Raw genomic sequence first — 23090 nt, forward strand, 5'->3', positions numbered from 1 at the left:
TTTTTGGCTGGAAAATATTATTTACACAGGATTTCATTTAGAAAGAAATTGTTTAATGAGGGCAGGGAGTACTCAAATGTAAGCATGAATTCACAAGTTAATACGAATGTAATCATATACAAAATAGCATTTACACTCACATATACTACAAACACATAAGACAAACAGACACAGCAACACAGATATGCATACATAATGCATGCACACATACACTTTCTCTCCCCTCTCCCATAATTTAGAGAGATGTTGTAAAGGAGTCAGCAAAAAATCTCAGTAAAGGGAATTACAGGTATAAAAAAAAAAATTTATTGCAAATACAAAAAAGCATTATAAATACCTCAAAATTATTAAAAAAAAAGAATTCCTTAGGTTCTAAACAATTTCCATTGGATAACAAGTAAATAAAATTTACCTCTTTGGGCATTTCCTAATCTACCTCTTGAAAAGTTAAAAGAAATACAGTACAGTTGTTCATTTTACATTTATACAGAGGGAGAGAGAGAGAGGGGGATGTCAATTAACAGTACAATAAACCAATGCAATAAACTGATCACTTCGATTATGATCGATAAATAACTGCAGGTGAAGGATTAAAAGTGACTCATTATAGGGAAAAAGGCAGAGGCAAAGGAGGAAACAGAGTACAGTGGTGACTGCATGTGCTGTATGGATACAGAAAAATGCTAAACAATAAATTCTTAAATAAAAATATGTACAGACTTAAGTTTCCTGTTCTGAGCTTGTGTACTTAATATATCAAACCACTGCATGTTATTTACTCACATTTTTTAAGTCACAAAAATTTTAATTAATTCAATTCCTGTACTAAAGAAAAGAAGTGTGATGGATTTCTGTAAAATTATCAATGGATAGTTGACCACATTCAACCCCTCTGTGATATTAATACAGTTCAGGTATAAAACAATGTTCCATTTTTCTTATGGTCTCATTTAATAAAAAATTTAACTTTACAATACAAAATCTACTTAAGTGGGTAACCCAAAGCATCACAGTTGCGATCCAAAAGTTCCCTCGATGTTTCCTGCAGTTTGACCAAGAATCGTTGCAACTCACCACTCCCAAAGGCCTGAAAAGAGCATTACATTTATTTTGTAAAGCATGATAAAATAAAGTACAAGAGCTATGTTATAAGTAAGTGATGACGTAGTGATAAATAAGCAGAACATTATAAACTTGAGAGCCTATGTTCAAATAATTTACCCAGCACCTCTTACCTTATAAAGCTGGTGTTGCTCTGATGCAACTATGTCAGCTAACTGAATGCATTCTTTGTAGTTTTGTGTAGAATGCAGGATATTCTGAAGTAATGATGTCACCTGCAATTGTAAAAAATAAGTAATGATATTTAAATTGTTGTAGGATATCAGTGCAAGATCTTCTGGGGGGATCTTAAAAAAAAGACGGTCAAAATGATATCTTTTCTTAAATGTGAAAAATTTATTCCTACCTGTGGTATATAAATGGACCTAAGTACTGACAAGTGGTGAGCACGGTTAGGTTCAGGGGTATCAGGTCGGACTTCACCACTTTCATCAGCCCCACTAACTCCAGTAACTTCTGGTTCTTGGTCATCTAAAACTGAATCCATCAACCAACCACCCTCAGGGAACAGCAGGACATTGTACAGGCGGTCACTTGCAGTCTGAAAGATAGCAACCAATTAAAGAATTTTATGGCTGATCTAAACATATCAGGCAAATTGAATGTATATGAAGTGTTCAAGTAATTTGGAAATCTACATTCATTTCCATTGAACCAACAAAAACTGAGAACATAACTATTCCCTGGGTTAGAGAATTGTTGGTAGATACACTGGTAGATAAACTTACATGCTGAAGATAGAGACAAGTACTTTCTAAGTTAATACATATTAGAATTTTGAAGAGAAGCCCTTGTATAAGAAAAAAAGGCAGTGCTCAAATTATACATCTAGTTCACATAAATGCTTTCTGCTTTCACACCAATTGTTATAAAATACCCTGTATTCACTTCCCTCAGTGGTTGAGTAATCATGGTAAATAAAAGGATATGAAGATAGTGTAAATGAAAAAAATCTCTGAAGACTGAAATGATGGATAAACCAATAAGAAATACATGTGAAATTAAGCTGAATTTGAGAATTTATGCAGAAAAGACTGAACAATAATTTTGGAGAGGAGAGCACTCAAACAATAGTCTTCCTTTTCACAAGCCTTGAGTTGGCTCGCAGATTTATGGACTTAAGAACCATAAATTTCACGGTCTTGTCCTGTAACTTTCCATAAATGTCTTGCATCACTCTGCTGTTTACCTTTTCCCACATTCTTTGGGAATCGTACAGCACAGGAATTTCCTTTTAATAACGTTTCTTTTGCAATTAATGATTGATTTTTTATGTTACCCTCAGATTCAAATAACTATTATTAAGTTCAACTACATATACTGCATTCTTAAAACTGAACACAATCTTACAATCTAAACCATTCTTATACCTGTATCTGTATTTCATCTTGCTCCCTTAAATAACTTGTCATCTTTCACCCATGTTACATTACCTTCTGGGACCACTCACATTCTTTTCATATTTTACAAGTTTTCTTTTGGATAAAGGAATTTGTTTTAATGACCTATTCAAACTAATACCGTGTGTCAAATTATATAGAAAATATATAAGCATATTACTTCTGGAGGAAAAAAATGCAGTTATGCATGTATGGTACTTTAAGATCTGTATGTGACACTACTTATTGAGCTTACCAGGTACTTCTTCATGTTAAGCAAACTATTGACCTACTTACTTTGGTGATAAGCTTCAAGGTATGATTCCACCGTTCCATATCCCCTTTGTAATGCTGTTCTGTTTGCTCGTATGCTACTTGCTGAGAAAAGCCAGAGCCAAGTGCTGGTTTCTGTGGAGCAGTTGGCCTCTTTTGATGGTAGTGATCAAACCAATCAGTGAATGCATCCTGAGCATCCTGTGGAAACATATCATGTATTCAAATTACAGGTACAGCTGTATATATCTTGTTCACATGACTTGTCTTACTAATATCAGGGTGTCCATCTGGTTTACCCACTGTTTCACCCAACCTAACAAGTGTATGTTCATCCCTAAAATTATTGAACAACATGCTCACCAATTATTGCATTATGTTTTTGTTCTCTGGATGTCCATTGCCCTTACCTGCGGTGCATCCTACACCCACTCTTTGACACCTTTTTGGTATTTCTCTCACCAGCTTCTACCATCCACCTCTCATTCAATTTTTTAATCCCTATGCTTTCAATTTGTCCATAATAAAGAGACAAGTTAAATTTGATAAACAAAAAAATATCTTGTGAATTCACTTACTAAGAAGGTCCGAATGCAGAAGTATTCTCGCACAGTGTTTGCTGCATGAGGTGGAAGGTTAGAAGATCCCGACTCTGCTTCATGTTCCTTCATTATTACATTAACTGAATCACTCGGGATCTGTTAAAAGTGAATAATTATTATTTTTCTATATATAAGTTTATGAAAGCACATATACTGTATACATTTGACGGTAAGCTCAAATGCAAATACAGTATCACATAAAAAATTGCAAGCAGGTTGCAGTCACACAGGTATAGTACTGTATACCAATAAGGTAGTAATTATTTTTTCTTAGGTAGACTGGAGGATGAAAGAATTTTTCACATAAAAAGCAACAAATAAAAATAATTGTTACATAGTACTCAAAATCTAAAGGACTTCTGCCATAACTCACTTTATTAAACAATGCTCGAGTGGCACCAATCTTGCGTGAAATAAGGAAAGTACGCATTAAAGCATTGGCCTGTCTCAGAGCTTCTACTCGCTGCTGTGGATCATACAGAAGCCAATCTATGGCGCTGATTTTAACTCGATCCTCTGCTGTAGTTTCTGACACCATCTCTCCCTCAGGATCACGAATGTTGGATGACAACCTGAAACAGAAAAGACCAATTACGGTGTCAATCTTTATTCATCAGAGATATGCTACGACAAATATTTACCCTTTTCTAAAATGTCTTTGCAACCTCCTTAAGATAAAGAGCAGCAGCTAATAGAGCACTTTACCAATACAATAGGAACACTTTAAACATATTCACATAACTTGGCCACACAATTAAAAGACAACATCTGAAGTCCAAAAGTTTAAGTGTCACCCTCAGCTATAGTGGGGCCCTTAAGATACAGGCTAGAAGACAAAATAATACCATAGTATATTGCACAAATCAAACCATTCATCATCATATTGCAAGGTACAGAGAGCATTGGCAAAATAAAGGCAGTATTGTTGTTTATTAATAACCTTATATTGGTGACGACAGCCGAGGTGATGGCATGAGTATCTAGATTTACTGTGGCAGCAAGTTGTAGAGCATGCCGACGATGGTGGTCATCTGTTATGTTGTGAAGGAAACGTGCATACCACTCCACCTGAAGCCACATGGGTAACACAGATGTGTACCAAGCCACTTGCTCTACATCCCCACGTTCTATGGATTCCTGTCATAAATAAAAAAAATTGAAGATTTAGATTGGTATGAATATTATGGTACACTAATGTTTCAGTATTTCATTAATTTACATATTATATTGCTATTAGAGATGCAACAATCTCTTGGTTCTTATGGATGGGAGAAGGGAAATTAAAATCACACTGATCCATTGAGAAGTTTTTGTAGTTAAAATCTAATGGAAGTTATTATCTTCTTTAAAAACAATCTATTCATTTCTTTCTTTCTTCTTCTCTCACTATACAATACCAACCTAACATCACAAAATAGCAAAACTAAGCAAGCATTAAATGAAAAACATTTATCTCATTTCAGTAATCTTATTATCTTTTGTATTACAAATCACAGTTTAACTAATCTACTCTGACCAAGCAAATCTAACTAGTCTAATCTAAACCTATGCTCCTTTTTTTTTCTTTTTAGTTGACAGTACACCCAGTCCTTGCTTAACGTCGTGATCACATTCTTGTAAAAAACAACGTTAATGGAATCAATTTTCCCCATAAGAAATAGATAAAATACACTAGTTACATTCCCCAGCCTCCACATGGCCAGCATCTTCTCCATCTTCTCAATCACAGAATTTCGAGCACAACTTGTCTTTGTTGCACTCATAGAAGTACCACTTCCAGCACTAGCCTTAAACTTGTCTATGCTGGTCCGGATAGTATGCACTGTTGTGGAGGTTAGGCTACCGCTATACCAATGTCCACAGCACGTTTGCCTTTCTCAATACGGTTTAAAACCTCCATTTTCGTCGCAAGACTAATGGTCTTGCGCTGCTTCTTCACAACACCAGCATCACTAACATTTGATGGGTGCTTGGGAGCCATTTAAAATGGTTACAGTATAGTATTTATAGCAAAAATACTTAAGTACGCCCGTACGCTGTGGAAGCTTAACAAAGACTGGGGAGAAAACGCTTGGGGACGCCGTGACGCTCCGCTTGAGAGCGTAGCACGCCAAGATGAGAGAGGGTGGCGCGCCATACAAAGTAGTCTGTGTTGGGCGACAACGTTATAACGAATCGGTCGGGTCGTAAAACAACATTGTCGGAATCATGGATATCTAAAGAGTAGCAACGTTATAAAGAAACAACGTTGTCTGGGATAATGTTAAGCGAAGACTGGGTGTACAAGCCCCGTCCCCCTTGTAGTTCATTAGCTTATATATAATGTTCGATTAATATTGATATATCGCATAATTGGTGAACAACCAGTTCGGTAGAGTGTGTTTCGGCATAAAAAGTATCCAAAAAACTCGTCCAATACCAAATATTATTCAGAAGTATATGTATATGAAAAAGTTTGGTATTTTTAGCCCAGACAAATTGTTACAATACTTGATCTTTTTGTTATATACAGTATAATATAGTTTGGTGACAAGATTAAACACTAACACGCAAAAAAATGCAAAAACACATAGACATTGTACAAAAAGTAGTTCTGTAATACATAAACAGCTCCTTCCTTGGCTGGCTGGCTATCAACTGTTGCCTCTGTAAACATATCACCAGGAACTTTATACAACACAATAGTAAAGTAACTCATCTGGGTTGAGTGTGGAAATTTTTTTTCCTCAAGAAAATTTATTGTTTATCAGTGTTTTATTAACCTACATGTTCCACAATTACCCTCAACCAGGGCTGCTCCTTTCCCGCAGTTGTCCATCCTCTACTATCTTCTTCTGATCTTTCCAGATTTCCTTTCACTATATTTATCCACCATATTTTTAGTCCACTTCTCTTCCTTTTACCCTTTAGCTCCATCTTCCATAGTATCTATAGCAGCCTTTCCTCTTCCACAAACTGTATATAATCTTCCACCTCTATTTACTATCAACAAACTTTCTTAAAAAATGTTTCTTTAATCCAAGTTCTTTTCCTCCCATTTTAATTCACATATTTTGTATATCCAGATGTTCTCTGTAACTTGCAGCTTCTCTCCATTAATGCCAGTGATCGTTAACTAAAATTGCTGGCTCCACCTTTTCCCTACCCTTTGCCAGTTCATCTGCATACAATATTTTCTTCAATACTTCTTGCTGAGTAATTCCACTACTATTATAAAGACAAATTAGCCTAAAACACTTTCCTGTCAAGGCTCACTCCAAACTCAAACTCATCAACTGTTTCCCTTCCATCCTTACCCCAGCTTCTCTTATTGTCCATCCACCTCAAATTTTAATTGTCTACAAACCTGAAAGCCACATCTCTAAGCTTATTTCTGTCTTCCACTATTTGTCTCACTGTAAACAATGTACCATCTATCCTCTCTCTCCATCTATTCGTCCATTTCTACTGCATTCTCTCCCTCCCTTCTCATTCTTGAATCCATGATCTGCACCAGCAACTTCAGTGCCCGGCTGATTAAGTGAGGTGTCTTCCTTACCTTGCTTTATTGGAAGTATTAATCCCTTCCTTCAGTCTGCTAGTATCTCTCCAATCATAAAACAAATAAAATAGCCAAACCAACCTCACCCTTACTGATCATTCCATTGTACCTGGCCAATAAAATCTAACTAAACCAAGTAGTCTAATCTAATTACTAGAGAAATATCAGGTTTGAGACCAGTAATCTGAAAAGATCACAATTAAAAAACATTCCAGTCCAAACTGACCTTAACACAAGCTTCGAGTATATCAGTACAAAGATGTTCCAGTTCCTGTGTGATACGACCAATTCTGCGCAAGAAGAGCACCAGGTGAGTTAGACAACGCAGGAGATGGGGCGCCAGGCCATCACCAAGCCACACATGTGCCTCCTGTAGCAGGGTTTCCACCTCATCCAGAATGAGATATTTTTGCAGGAGGTGATAAGGGTTCTTGCCTTGTTGCTTCTGAACCTCTGGGCTGCACTCTACTGCCTCAAACACTCCTTTCATGGAAAGTCTACAAAGAAATAATATATATACTGCATACATGCACTAGCTACTATTATTCTGCATTTTTAAATGAATTTGGTAAAGTCATATTCAGTGATGGACTTAATTTTACTGCTCTACCATTCATGTGTAAGGTGGTTCAAAGGTACTGAAACCTCAAAGAAAGAAGGAAACAAAAAGGGGAAGTACAATAATTCACAATAATTGGAAAAGGCTAACCCAATTAGATATATTCCATCTACAGCAATATTCCCGTTAGCTAGAATCACCAGTCCCTGGAACTCTCCAATAGCTGGAATTAATTTTGAGCCTTCCAGGAAATTCCGGAAAAACTCTATCTACGGCATTCCAAGCTTGAGAACGAGTTTCCGAGGATGATTTCATGTGTATTTTCCGGAAAAATTAAGAGAAAATCACTCCACTCTGGGCATAGGATCAAATTTTCTGGGAGTTCTAAGAGATTATGCTTCGACGAGTCCCCACATGCTAAGTGCATGGGGTGGGTTAGCTTCTTGGGTAACTTAGGCAGTAGGCCCACTCGCTTAGTTAATATTCTGCCGCCATTGTACAAGGTTGATCCCTTGCTTGCTGCTGTTTTTGCATACAATTTGTGTTGTGCAGTACTGTACCAGGACACAATCAGCCAAGAATACAGTCTTAGGATGTAAAATGTGATTACAGTTATGTACAAGTATACAGAACCTGTATTGTGCTGTACATTCAGTAAGTATGAAAGTGGAAAAGCAGAGTGGACAGTGCATGCCTACTGTAGGCTAGTGTGTAGAGGTGTATGTATAGTACAGTATACAGTGTGCGTGTACAATCCCTCCTTCATGGAGGGAGAGGAGAGTGACAGTTAGTAACAACTGCTACAGTAGATGGTACAGGACAAAAGCAGGCAATTCTTTATCATCATATCACTATTTGGCCTGCCTTCATCACAAACCCAAGATAACAGTATCAGTTGGTAAGTACAGTATAGTGTATACAGTAGTATATTTTGTTTATTTACAATATGTTATATGTGTACAGTGCTGTTTGCTTAAATAAAAGCAGTTCTGCAACTGTCCGTGCGAGATGCATAGTTTAGACTCTCAGAAAACTTTTCCCAGCACCCAAAAAATACCGAGGATGTGCAATTTTGTCTGTCCATACAGGATGCGTAGTTTAAGCTCTTGGAAAACTTTCCCCAGTACAGTAGAACCTTGATATAACACGAGATAGGTTCCAAGAGAGGTCACTTTAAACCAAATTCACACTAAGTCGAAGTGTTGTTTCAATGGAATAATTTAGTTTGGTACTTGAGAGAAACGCAAAATACTAAAAAGACCGAGAATCTACCAAGATGCACCTCAGCCCATCTCCTAGAATAAATAAAACAACCGCTAACTTTTATTATATGAATTTAGCTTCGTTTTTTTTGGGGGCTCTAAAACCCTTAAAAACAGACCTAGAGAGCTGAAATTTTCATATGTTGTCTTGTATCTTAGACATAGAGCTTTCCAAAAAAGTATAGCATGCCAAGATCAGATGATGATCACGGTGTACACAAATAATTAAATGAACAAATGAAATTAAACGTTAGTTTACATTCAAGTTTCAACATACACTTTATAATCTTTATTTACTGTACGAAAAGACAGACAGTATTAATCGAATCCAAAACTATAGTACTGTATAGCATAGGTAGCAAATAGCATCATGCCAAGATCAGATGATGATCAACTTATCAAGGTGTACACTGTACACAATTTCACAAATAATTAATTTGCATCCTCATACAACCTATCGGCCTTATTCATTATTCATGTAAATATGCAAAACCAACCACATACACATTATACCAGTGCATTTTTATATAACTTATTGTTGGTCTTAGTCATGTAAATAAACACGCAGTCAGCCAAGCGTGCCTGACTGGCTGTTGGAGACACGCGTTGCAGGGTCACACGCTTACAACAGACAGGAACAAACATGTATAAATTTTGTTAGCAGAACTAAATTTAGCAGAAGCTAATTGGTCCGCTAATGGTTTCCAAAGTTAGCGAAAACGCTAATCCGCTAACGAGAAAGTTAGCTTCGCTAATTAGCGGTTAGCGGATTAGCGGAACCGTGCCCACCACTGATAGTAAGTAAATCATGTTTAACTCAGCAGGTAATGGAATGTCTTTGGTTTCATTCACAAAACGTTACACACTTCATTTCATCATCACATATTTGAGGGAACAGGTAATGGTATTCTCCTTTTGATGTATGGAGACAGTTAATGGGATGCACCCAATATCTACCAATTGTATACGGTATTTCAATTTCCTCCCGTATAGTCAAAGGAATACAAGTTTTCTAATCTTCTTTGAGAGCAGCATGCTCCCACCTTCAGTGTCGGTCTTGTACCGACTAAACAAGTATACATAGCATTTCAGTGTGCAGTGGGAACGCATTTTTTGTTGGAATAATTGCACTAAAAACATTACATTGCATAATGCTTGTCTCCAGACAATTTGCATTAGAATATGTCCAATTCCGGCCTCAGTGTGAACACACCCTTATTAGGATACTATATGTTTACCCCATCAATATGACAAAAATCTTCATAGTTGTCTTACGCATAAATTTGTGACAAGAAAATTTGCCTTCACCAATAATAATCATAAGCAAAGTTCAGCTAATGTCTATGTATCTATCAACTGCAGAAGAACTTCAACAATATGAGTCTTTGAACCACGACTTTTTGGAAGTCATTTTCTTTTTAATACACGAGGAAATTTTAATAGGGTTCTTGAGCTTTATGTGTCACCTAAAATATAAGATATCAAATTTAACACTAATTGCACACACCAGTCAAAGGAAAAATGAAAAAACATTTTACTAACGAAGCATTACAAAATTCTGATGTACAATACACTGTATTGTAGTATTAATATGTACACCGAAGAACAAATACTGCACCCAAATATGTAAATAATAACACTGTCAACCACAATGGCTATACAAGTGTTATGTGGTATTCAAATGCAATAATAACTGCAGGACTATTTCTAAAGGGAAAACGAAAACAAAATGTAGTGATTATTACTATATCACAAAATATAAAACATTAGATAGTCAAATCTGTGGTGGGTAACCCTTTGGTTGGATAGTGATGACTGCAATTCAAATAAAAACAACTTCCAAAAACATGGAACAGTTCATGGCTACTAATTTTGTTACCTTTGGATAAAAATAACCGTACTGTATAGTATATGCTAAACAAAAATATAAACAACAAAAAACAAAACATACTTTTCTTCTGGGAAGTCTTTAGGCAAAGGGTGTAGTGGCCTCAAGTGTGTGGCAGCAGCACGGAGTTTCTCCTCCACCCACTGATCCACCATGGTGTGTGTATATGCCCACAGCACATCCTGCCACTCATTACATACTGAGAGCACTGACTGCAGGTGGCCACAAAGAGCTCCATATATAGCTCGTTCATACACTGGTAGTCGCTCATCACTGGCGATACGCCATGCTACTGCCTTCCACACATCTCTGAAAAAAGTAAATTTATCTCTTACTAGTCATCTTCAGTGGTGTAAAATTACATCAACAGAATTTGGCATACCAATAGGGTAAGTAAGTGCACTAAGAGTTTGCATTTTCAACTGGATTGAGTACAGATAAGCATCCCAAACCAGTTAAAACAATGTTGCATAAGACACATACCAGTACTAGTTAAAAGAAAGAATTCTTACCAAATGTAGATTATACCAAGTTACTTTATACATGTATAAAGACAACCAGAGGTTAAACCATGAATAACTGCCCGCAGATGCCCCCAGCTGTAGGCAACTTGACATTTATTTGTGAATGACCTTTGATAAATGGACATGGTTCTTAATCACCACAAATTGTTTGGTAATAATTAACACATATAGAGGAACACCAGGGAGCTAATTCCCCACAGGAACAAAATAAGTATAGGGGCTAGGTTCTGAATGGCCTCATAAAACCTCCTATTTTGTTTTGATTATACCAAAAATAAGAATATGAATACACCTGTCACTTTCATATTACATTTCACAGTGTACAAGATGGTTTTCCCTCTAAAATCATCCTACATCTTCTACAGTGAAAGTAACAGGTTAAGTTCTATGACAGTTTGGTGTCTGTATGAACATGTTAAGCCTTTTAAAAAAGAGAGCTGAACCATACTCTAATTAGTACAGTACAGTACCTAGTACAAGCCACTTATTTAAAAAAAATGCATTTATCAGTGCATCCTTTACAGTAATTGTAATTTTAATTAGTGAGGTAGCAGTGTTTGTCAGCAGTGTCTCATGGGAGCAATTGCTTAGCTTACAGTGCTTTGTGGGTGTGATGTCAGCCTACGAGATGTTTTAATGGGGGTGGGAAACATGAAAACATATTTAAGATATCAGCAGTTTACTGCATTCCATAATACTGTATGAAGATTCTAGCTTTTTAATGATAGATAAAATAAATTACAGTAGTTCTCAGTGTTTCCTCTCTAAAAACTCACCAAGTGTTGCAATTACAATCATCCTGTGAGGTATGAGCATTAATCAATGTAAATATAGTCAGTTACCCACTTCACTATGCATTTACCAGTCCACTAGGGCTCCAAAAATGTAATACAGTATTGATGTTTTGTTTTATATTGGTAAGTGTGAATATATACTAGTATTCACCCAGTATTTACCATATAGAGTACTGTACAAGTGTACAGATACTCCTCGACTTACGACCTACTCAACTTACGACCACCCGGACATACGACCGCCGCAGTCGTATAAAATATTTTTCAAATTGCGTATTTTCGAGTCCCAACATTAGTGATCGAGCTGTGTACTGTCACATTTTTCGTTTGTAATTTCCTTTAAAATGGCTGGCAAGCGTAAAAGTGAGAGTTCTCATGGTGCTGAGAAGAAAAAGAGACACCCATTTTAGAATTTCTATGTATTATTTTCGCCTTTTCTACTTATGACCTGGTCGTCGGTCCGGAACCCCGCCGTAAGTCGAGGGGAGACTGTATAGTGATATCCCCATTAGCCAGAATAATTTGTGCAAAGCTCTTCTAGGTAACTAGACGACTCTCTCAAACCCGGAAAAAGTCCCACACCCCCGGATTTTTTCCCGGGTAATGGGAAAAGTTTCCAAGAGTCTAAACTACATACGAGTATCTCGCACTGACATACACTTTCCCACATCCCCGGACTGTTTCTGGGTGGTGGGAAAGTTTTCCTAGAGTCTTAAACTAAGCATTTCATCTCGACTCTAAACTATGCATCTCATCATCTCATCTCGCAGACAAATACTAGGAATAATCCTAGATATATTTTGTAACAAGACACCAGATTCAAACCAACGAGTCTTGACCATGATCACCACCATAACAGCTAACCCTATGAACTATGTTACCAATTCCTTTTTATAAACACTAAATTCACCTCTAAAAGTAGCTTTAACTGTAACATCAAAATTTAAATTGTAGGCATATACGAGGTCTGTCCAAAAAGAAACCGAACTTTTTAAAAAACAAATTTAGTGCTTTACTTACAACTTAATCAGACTTGTTTCCTTCAAAGTACTCCCCTCCACTGTTGATACACCGCTCCCAACATTTTTTTCCAGTTCTGGAACGCGTCCTGGAATACGTTTTGAGGGATGGTGTGCAAGTCTCGTAGCGAATTTTCTTCTATCTCTTTATCGTTTGAAATTGGCGACCTTTCAGGGTGGATTTCAACTTTGGGAACAAAAAAAATAACTTAGCAGGGGCTAAATCCGGAGAGTAGGGCAGCCGGGGGACGATAGTGGTCTCATGCTTCGCCACAAAGTCACGGATAAGGACAGACTCGTGAGCAGGTGCATTGTCATGGTGCAGCATCCAGGTCTTGTTTGTCCACGCCTCAGGCCTCTTCCTTCGCACTGCTTCCCTCAAACGCTTCAGGAACTCCAAGTAATACTCTTTATTGACTGTCTGACCACGTGGAACAAACTCATGATGAACGACGCCCTTCCAATCAAAAAAGACATCACCTCCACATTTGAGCGACTCTGACATCCAGATTTGAGATCGTCTTCGGTGGATGTTCTTGCCCTTTCGAAACGCTGGTACCACACGTGACAGTGCGTACGGCTCAAACAATCCTTCCTATAAGTCTGCTGCAACATTTGAAAAGTCTCCTTAAAAGTTTTTCCCAATTTAAATCAGAATTTCACGCAAACACGTTGCTCTTCAAGACCCTTCATTGTTCAACTTGCAACAAATCGCCAAGTGCACTAAACACACGTTCACTCTAGCACATGTAGCTAGATGACTAATTGATGTGGCGTGATGCGACTAGTGTTAGACTAAAGGTCAAGGTCATCGCTACACAGTGCTCCCATCGCGAGCTCGCTGAGCCGGCTCGTTGGCGCGCTATATAAAAAGTTCAGTTTCTTTTTGGACAGACCTCGTAAACAGCAATTCTGAAATACAGTTTATATTGTAAATCAAACGTATCAGAGTGAATGCAACATGTTTAGTAATTTTCTGCAAGTACATTTTGTTGGGTTTATGTGATCATAGCTATATAAATAATTAACATATAATAGTGTGGGTGCGGGGATAATTATAACCCCCCTTCCCCCCTTCGCACTGTGCAGTATGTGTGTGGTATGAGGGGGATAAGTTTGTTTACATTGGTAGGAGTGCATTTTAAAGACGTGGGTAATGGTCTCCAGTAAGTGTACTAAACAAACACTTCTTCACCTAGTGCTAAGAATTCCTAACCAAAGCCATTTTTAATTTGGTAAATTTAATTAGTAAATGATGACACATGAATTTTAGTTTATAAGTGTCCTTGGCAGTAGTTACCATAAAGTGTACCACTGTGACAAAAGCTGGACATACCTGTAAGGATTGCCAGCAATAGGTTGACGCTGAGATGGGTCTGTCGGGTTGGGGTCATGGTGCAACCTCCAGCCTTCCAGTGTTGCTGCTCTCCACTGGTGACCAGCCTTGATACACAAGTCCTCTGCAGCTGCTACTTGGCCTGAGCGAACATGGGCAAAAACACATCGCAAAAGACGCATTTCATCTTCCTGGAATTATGTACAAATCTACAAAAACTGTACACTAGAATGCCAATATTGTGCAAATTTATGTTCATGGGTGAACTACAGTATGTATTATTGAATCCCCACTGAAATGATCTCTCTAAATTATGGGTAAAATCAATTTTAATTTCTTTTTTGCCAGTTTTGGCTCATTTATGTAAGTTTTATAGCTGTCTTTAGTTTGGAGAAGGATCTTGATTTTTACTGTCTCTCTTTTATCTACATTTTTTATCATGAAAAACTGTACCGGTCCTTTCTAGTTTTTTTTTTCAGAGCACATAAATGAGGATTTTGTGGGATGTAATATAAACTATTTTTACCTTGAGTAAAATAATTCATATTGGTTTGAATGACTGTTTGTCTTACTGCTGCTTCACTCAGTAGTATTACATACAGGTTTATGGATAACATGCTCCAGGACAGACACATACCATGCATAAAACACACACATTAGTGCACCCCAAGTAGGTGGTTAACTCATGTACTGCTACCTGTAATTTCTTTATACTTCAACCTACCTGGTCTAAGTCATGTAGAGGTCGACCCTGACGTAGACTAGAGTCAGGGTCGAGTGAAGTTACCAGTGGCCGTGATCCTTTCAGCGGCTGAATAACACCACTGTTCTCATTCTGAAATAAATACAACAGATTGAAAAATTTATTTTATTTCTCCTTGTTTACAGCTATGAACAAAGCATTCTTTAATGTTTTCCTCACAGGTTATATATATATATATATATATATATATATATATAGATAGATAGATAGATAGATAGATAGATAGATAGATAGATAGATAGATAGATAGATAGATAGATAGATAGATAGATAGATAGATAGATAGATAGATATAGATAGATAGATAGATAGATAGATAGATAGATAGATAGATATATATATATATATATATATATATATATATATATATATATATATATATATATATATATATATATATATATATATATATATATATATATACCACAAGGAAAGAAAAAAACACGAAGTTCCCAAGCGCTCTTCTTTTGTGGGGGGGATGTTATAGCTACTTCAACAAAACACATTTATACATCTTTAATCAGCAAGCACCTCTTTCCCTCAACTGTTCTGCATTCTTATGGATATTAAGTATTTATTATTTTTTCTTCATTCAGTCATCCTTTTCCCCAGCCAAATATTTCTCCCTCAGTTTTGGGTAGTTTTAATTAATATTAATATTATTTTATGGCACACACTTCTCACCTTAAGAGTTTTGAGTGTATTTTCCCAGGCTATATGAGTATCTCCAAAGTATTCCACACGGTCGTAGAACTTGCTGTCAAAGTCATCCGCTGCATTCTTCTCCAACCAGTCAATTACAATCTGCGCCTAAAAAAATAGTACTATATGGATGAAAGAGGTCATTCATAAAAAAAAAATACATAAATTACAAGAGTACTGTATATGAAACACCCAGAAATCAAATGATCAACTGGGTACAATATACAGTGATATCCCCGTTAGCCAGAACATTTGGTGCAGAGCACTTCTGGGAATGAGAGATTTCCGGGTAACGAAACGACTCTCTCAAAGCCGGAAAAAATCCCTCATCCCCGGAATTTTCCAGGTAACGGAAAAATTCTCTCGTTAGTTCCACAAATTGCCCATTACATCAATCCCTCATCCCAAAGCCAGAATTTTCCGGAAAATTCCAGTTTAAGGAACAATTTTCTGAGAAAATTTCAATTCCAGCTATCAGAAAGTTCTGGGTTTGAGGGATTACGGCTAACGGAGATATTACTGTTTAAATAAAACTCTATTTATTTGACAGTACTGTACAAGAACATTAGGAAAATTTGCTGGGAGGTTCCCTCTCGAAAAATCTTAATATTTGAAGTTTGCTTTAATAAATTTCAAGGGAATCTGAGGGCTTGAATTCAACATTTTTATTGAGATCTTTTCCCCATTTATCAAGCTCCAAGGGAATTTTATCAACTCACTAACCATAAGATGTACAGTAGTGCAAACAAAACGAACAGTTAAATTTACTGTGCTGGGTTCTAATGATTAATGAAACCCTTCAAAAATCATGAAAATTTATTTACATCAAAACAAAAATACCCTCAGCATCAGTTAATCTAATTTGTCATACTCAGTTTTCAATCATTATAGAGCAGTGGTTCCCAAACTGGGTGGGCGGGGGTGGGCGGTGGTGGGGGGGAAGGGGGGGGGGGCCTTGGGGACGTGAAGTGGGTACAGGGGAGGCGTGAAGCAGTCTGCTAAAATTTGCTATTTTTTGCTCAAAAAGAATATAATGAAGAATCTCTTTCAGGAGTAACTCTCTCTCCATTTGAATCTTCCACACATCCATGCAAAACCAAAGTATAGCAGTCACCCCTATCTGTTTTCTCTCATTTCATCTCTCTCTCCTATTCTTTGGTTCCTGTAGGAGAAAATGTTTATTGAAGTACATAATTAAAGTCTTTTATACTGGTATTATTTATGTTTTATTTGTTTTCATCCATGTTCACTATGCAAGGAGTTATCAGATCCTCAACAATACTAAAATATATAAACTGTATAATAAAAAATAAAACCTAGGTATATTTTACATAAAAAAAATATTGGGGAGGTGGGGGGGGGTGTGTGAGGACTTCGCAAAAAGCAAAAGGGGGCGTATGTTAAAAAGTTTGGGAACCACTGTATATCGAGCATAAAGTAGTTAGGAGATCCTATGTGAGAATTTCCTGTTCCTAACATAATGCAGTACTGTACAATATCATAAATCTACTGTACACATTTTTAATAGCTATACAGTATATCGATTTTAATTTCGTACATGGTAGTGTGAATTTTTCCACACCCCTAAAGTTTGGGAAGGAGAAAGGCTCATAGAAAGACTGATAAAGCAATACATCAGAACACAGTCAAAAATTTTACAAACTGATAATCTGAAAACTACCTCTCTAACTGTGCGGTTGGTGTCGTACAGATGAGTGACAACATTCAAGTCTGTGGTTGGCTTTTCATCCATCATAGGCGAGTCTTTAGTGCTGGTATCATCACGTAAGCGCTCACTGTACAATGAACCCAACAGCCTCCAAGTGTTACGTTCACTTAGTAGTTGCTGGTAAACCTGCAAATTAACAATAACAAATAACATCCACTTTAAAGTATTAATAATGATATAGTACAAGGAATGATATTTTGGAGGAGGGTAAGAATTTACTTGTGACATCTATGGATCTGGAAAAGCATATGATAAGAATTAACAGAAGTGATGTGACAAGGATTAAAATGGAGGTAATGAATGGTAAAACTGTTTTTGTTTAGGGAGAGTGAAGTTGAATTGCAATGAAAGTAGGACTGCATAAATAATGTGTTCTATCCCCATGGCTGTTTCATATTTTTGGAGAGAAGGAAATTTGATACATGGGAATATAAATGCAAATGGGAGATAATTCACCCGCTGTATAAAGATGATACCCTCCAGGTGGGTGATGGAGCAGAATGTTACAAATACTGTACTAGTGAATGTTTTTTGGAAAAGTTGTGCATTAATAGAAAGTTAACAGTGATTCAAAAACAATGTTAAGTGAAGATATTCCAAAGAAAAGAGATAAGAGGAAATAAATTTTATATGTGAAAAGAAGAAGTGAGGATCTTCAGACATCTGCTATTGCATGTGTCAGAGAATGGAACATTGGGTGATAAATTGAAGCACAGAGTTACAGACAGCCAAAAAGTATAGGTGCAGTAACAAATGTATGGAGAAAGGGAACGGGGTCAAAAGAAACAAATTTGGGATGCATAATTAAGCCAAAATTATTTATGTTAGAGAAGTTTGAACTCTGTATACAAGAACAACATAAGAAATGACAAAAGAGATGTGCTTAAGAGCAATATGTGGGGTGAACAGGATGTAGAGAATGTGAAATACAGACACTAAACAGAGATGTAGGAATGAAAGAAGTGTTGGAGAGAGACCTGACCAGGGTTTGCTAAAGTAGAAAGAACATGTGGAGAGAATAAGTGAAATAACTGTATTAGTAGAAAGGTTAAGTTAGGTCAGGTAGGAAGCAGACTGGAAGACAAAGGAGATGGAAGGATGACATGAAGGATATACTAAAGTGAGGAGATAGATACAGTACAAAGAAATCAGAAATGCATATAGATGACAGCAAAGGAAGAGAATTAGTATTTACTCTTGGTTTGGACCAAAACTTAACAATCAATCTAAAAATCTTTATAGCTTCTTCTCTTACACTGAAGGTAATGGGGAAATATTAACCTTTTGAGTGTTTGTAAAGTTGGCACAATGTCTCGGAGCCTTGCGGATAAGCTTGGCCAGGGCATCCACTTGCTGACAACACACCCGCTCATACTGCTCCAGCTCCTCCCAAACCTGTGTCTCTGATGGGTGGGCCACCATGATGTTTATGAACTCAGAGAAGAGAACCTGGTATATATCAGGAGTAAAATTAATTACCAAAAACAAGTACAGAGGTACGTATAATAAAAAAACATCTTTACTATACAGCCTGAACGTGTACAGTATAAGCCACACATCATTTATCTATACTACAAACAACTACCATATATTCTAAAAATAACCGAATTCATGAAAAAATTTAATAAAAAAGTGGAGTAAATGAAGATATACCAGTCCAAGCTGAAGACTAAATTTAGTGATCAGGCTGGTACAGTACCCGGTATTTAAAAAAAAAATTTTAATAAACAAATTTGGTTATGTTATGTTAAATATAAGCTGATGATACACACTAATATTGTTTTAGGCTTATTACATCTAATACTATAGAAAAAAATACTTTAATTGCAACACAACAAAAATTAACTCTCTCTCTCTCTCTTTCTTCAATAATTGTGGATGATCCCAATTATTTGCAGTTTGTCAAAATACTGTACAGTAAGATGCCACAAATGTAATACTGTATACTATAAGACCAGGAACCTTTTATATTGATAATAAAATAGTTTAGAATTACTGTCTGTACTTACATGAATTAATATAAACAAATTACAGTTAACGAACACTCAGTATACAATAAGAAATACTATGGGACCCAAATACCTGTGTTGCTCGGACTCCTGGGTCATCATCAGCCAGGAGAGCAGCACTGGTGACATCCAAGGTTGCATCCCCCATAACAGTAGAGTGAACTGGTGCTGTCACATCTTCCATTATCAAGCTGGGACTCTCCATTAGACTTAGTCCTTGAACACAAACACTCTTTATCAATATCATAATGTACAGTAGTATCTCAAAAAAGTATTTGTCCACAATGTGTGAAACATATGAGACTACAGACGATAGATATTGGGATAAGCGCATTCCTGCCCTGCATAGTTTAACATAAGTACAGTAAGTCCTCGCTTAATGTTGTGGTTACGTTCTTGAAAAATACAACGTTAATGGAATAAATTTTCCCAATAATAAATAGATAAAATACGCTAGTTACATTCCCCAGCCTCCCTTTGCCCCATAAAATACATTACATATGCATAAATTCACTGGAATTTTTATAGAAAATAATATTATACATCCAAAAAGATAAATAAACTAAATCATTTTGTATTGTATTCACTGATGGGCAGAGGTGGCGCGAGTGTGTGGTGGGTTTAAAGCCTCCATTTTCGTAGCAAGGCTAATGATCTTGCATCGCTTCTTTACAACACTGGCGTCACTAACACTTGATGGATGCTTGGAAGCCATTTTGAATGGTTACAGTATAGTATTTATAGCAAAAACACTTAAGCACGCACATACGCTGTGGAAGCCTGACAAGACTGGCGACGCTCTAGGAGAGAGCATAGCGCGCCAAGATGAGAGAGGGTGATGCACCATACAAAGTAGTCTGTGACGACGTTATAACGAATCAGTCGGGACGTTGTCGGAATCATGGGTATCTAAAAGAGTAGCGACGTTGTAATGAAACAACGTTGTCGGGGGCAACGTTAAACGAGGACTAACTGTAATGAAATGTGTATTTATTTTGGCCTAATTAATATGATGTTCGGTTACCAAATGTAGTAGGATAAGTGTGCCACAGAGCCATGCATACCAACCCTCCAGGGACATCACAAGGTGCAAGTAGCATTTCGGAAGTCATCGGACCCATCCTCGCAGATACTATTTTGAGATACTGAACTGAACTGTACATTATAGGTGAAATTTCAAATAAACTGTAAGTCTATTATGCATGCCCTACAGTTGGGGATTTTCCCAACTGGTATAGTCACCCAACTGGTATACAGCCAGCACTGTCAATCCACCCTCTCTGTGAAGTGTAAACTCTGACAGTATCGACTCATGAATCCGAAGTACTCAAGAGTGAGAGGGAGGAAGGGGCCAGGGGTGACTGAGGCCAGTGTGTGTGTGAGGAGGAGGAGGTGGCTTATGGAGGCTAAGGAAGGTGTTCGGGTGCTAGAGGGATGGTAAAGGGTTAAGGAGTTACTTGTGCAGTTACAATGCAGTATGTAATAAGCAAGGATATAAATCCATAAAGTAAAACACATATTATGCATAGAATGTGTTACTGCATATTAGGATGGTACAGTATTCCCAGATTGTGTTACAGGTCTGAGCAATTCCATGCATATTTTTTTTATATATATACTATACAACTCTCACATAATTTAGGGGTGATATAGAGTGACGGGCTGTAGTCTCAATGTGGTATCCTTTTATGACAGGGTGACTTTCATAAGCCCCAAAATAATGGGTGTACCATATTTATTTCTATTTACATAAGAATCAAATTATTAATTTTATGTAATTTGCAATAAAAACATACCAAGAAAGTTGACAAATTACGCTTATTATAAATACGATAATGTGTGAATGATAAAGATAAGTTATAGAGCATTTTTTCCCAGCTAAGAATAGATACCCTGCCCCCTCCTCAAGAGTTACAGTTGATTGGCTGTTGCAAATCTGTCCGATTTCTAAATGATGTCATGATGTATTTCTAAAGGAGTTTATTCATAATCGTTGGGATTACTGTTTCTGACGAAAAAGATATTTAGCTAAATTATTAAAAGATACACACAGTCATTATTTCAAACATGAGTATGTAGGGAGTTTATCAGAAATCTTATACATGAATTAACTGTTAAACTGTGGTAGCAAATTCACTCTTTCAGAGGACGCATTTAAAATATACAAACTTATATTTACACACAATAAGGCATACTAAGGCAAATTACGTATCAGTAATACTACATTATGCAAAACTAACATTTTAAAAGATCAGAATCACATTAAAATATGACTCGGCGAGAAATACGACTGCGAACAACTAAGTACAGTATATATTTCCGGCTTCTGCTGACGGCAAGAGCGGCCAAGTTCCCCAGTCCGTCACACTCATCCACTAACTTTCAGGGGCAGTCTTAACTCCATTTATTATAACCAAAATCAAATTTTAAGAAATACTCATAGTATTACTACTAACCAAAGGGAGTGGTGCGAGGAAGAGCAGGTGAGAAAGATGTTGGTATACCATCCATGGTGCCATCTACGACTGAGGATGCATCCAGTTCTGCTCCAACCGGGAGAGGGAAAAAATTTATTGTTGGTACTGTACTGTTGTTATTGACTATTAACACTATCAACACTATTTACAGTTCAGTTGCTTCTTATCCAATCAACAGTATACAGTGTATACTGCATATAAAACATTGTGTATGCAGGTCTGTAAGTTCCTTATGCATATCCACAGTTTTGAGGACAGAGCATAAATTTGGTAGGGAGGTGCAGATGGCCTCAGGGATGCTTGTACACTATCTCCTGTCCCCCCACCTAAGCGAATCCGGGTAATTCACCTAATTCATATTATATATGGAATGTAATATTAATGCTAAAAGCAGGTAGACTTCATTGTCTTGATACAAAAAATTTTCATTTAAATATTACCAAGTTCTTTATCATTAATACAGAAGAGTTCTACAATTGATACAATATGTTAATGAGTTTCTCAACAAAACCAACTACAGTACAGTACAGTATATACACTATTCACTCAGATACAGTATATAAATCAGGGACCTGCAGTATTGAGACAACCAAAACTGAAGTGAGTTTACCAATATTGTACTGAGAAGGAATGAAAATCCACATCAAATAAATTATGTCTGTGAATTTTTTTTCTGTTTTCCAATTCTTGTGATGAAAATTTACTATACCGGTATTTCAGTAAGGTCAAACTTACAGGCGGTATCCTGAAATTAGCGGTCATAATTTACAAATTCCATTATGGAGAATTTCCGCAACCTGAGTTTCCAAAAGAAGGGGATACTTGTATACAGTACTGTACTGGTATTGGTAACTTTCATTTATGAATGTTCAATACATACAGTATTTAACCTCATCATAATGTGTTTTATTTATTGTTGTCTACTATTTACGTCATGGATACTGTACACGGTTCTGTGCTTTTTACTTATGTTTTACCAAAAAATGTACAATACTGTACAGTATTCTAACTTGACCGGCTAGGAGTTGAGCTCCCCTTATCACATTGATTTACAGTACTGTACATCTATGGGAAAATTGCTTCATTATTCTTATAATTGTTATACATATGA

The 23090-nt window shown here is 36.7% G+C and overlaps 1 protein-coding gene across 1 annotated transcript in view; it reads right to left on the reverse strand.

Moving 5' to 3' along the window:
• Positions 1-290: 290 nt before the first annotated feature.
• Positions 291-23090, reverse strand: part of LOC121875646 (nuclear pore complex protein Nup107-like) — a 30423-nt gene continuing 7623 nt past the window's right edge. Inside the window, exons 3-18 of the mRNA XM_042380267.1 lie at positions 21959-22045; positions 19576-19718; positions 18775-18942; positions 17446-17619; positions 15747-15872; positions 15024-15134; positions 14300-14490; positions 10690-10935; positions 7144-7414; positions 4317-4513; positions 3750-3948; positions 3353-3472; positions 2799-2975; positions 1469-1663; positions 1236-1337; positions 291-1087 (exon numbers count right to left, since the gene is read on the reverse strand). Of these exons, the coding sequence (XP_042236201.1) occupies positions 983-1087; positions 1236-1337; positions 1469-1663; positions 2799-2975; positions 3353-3472; positions 3750-3948; positions 4317-4513; positions 7144-7414; positions 10690-10935; positions 14300-14490; positions 15024-15134; positions 15747-15872; positions 17446-17619; positions 18775-18942; positions 19576-19718; positions 21959-22045 (2612 nt within the window). The 3' untranslated portion in view covers positions 291-982. The remainder of the gene's footprint in view (positions 1088-1235; positions 1338-1468; positions 1664-2798; positions 2976-3352; positions 3473-3749; positions 3949-4316; positions 4514-7143; positions 7415-10689; positions 10936-14299; positions 14491-15023; positions 15135-15746; positions 15873-17445; positions 17620-18774; positions 18943-19575; positions 19719-21958; positions 22046-23090) is intronic.

This window comes from Homarus americanus, unplaced genomic scaffold (genome assembly GCF_018991925.1).
Source record: "Homarus americanus isolate GMGI-L3 unplaced genomic scaffold, GMGI_Hamer_2.0 scaffold22250, whole genome shotgun sequence".
Taxonomy (NCBI): Eukaryota; Metazoa; Arthropoda; class Malacostraca; order Decapoda; family Nephropidae; genus Homarus; species Homarus americanus.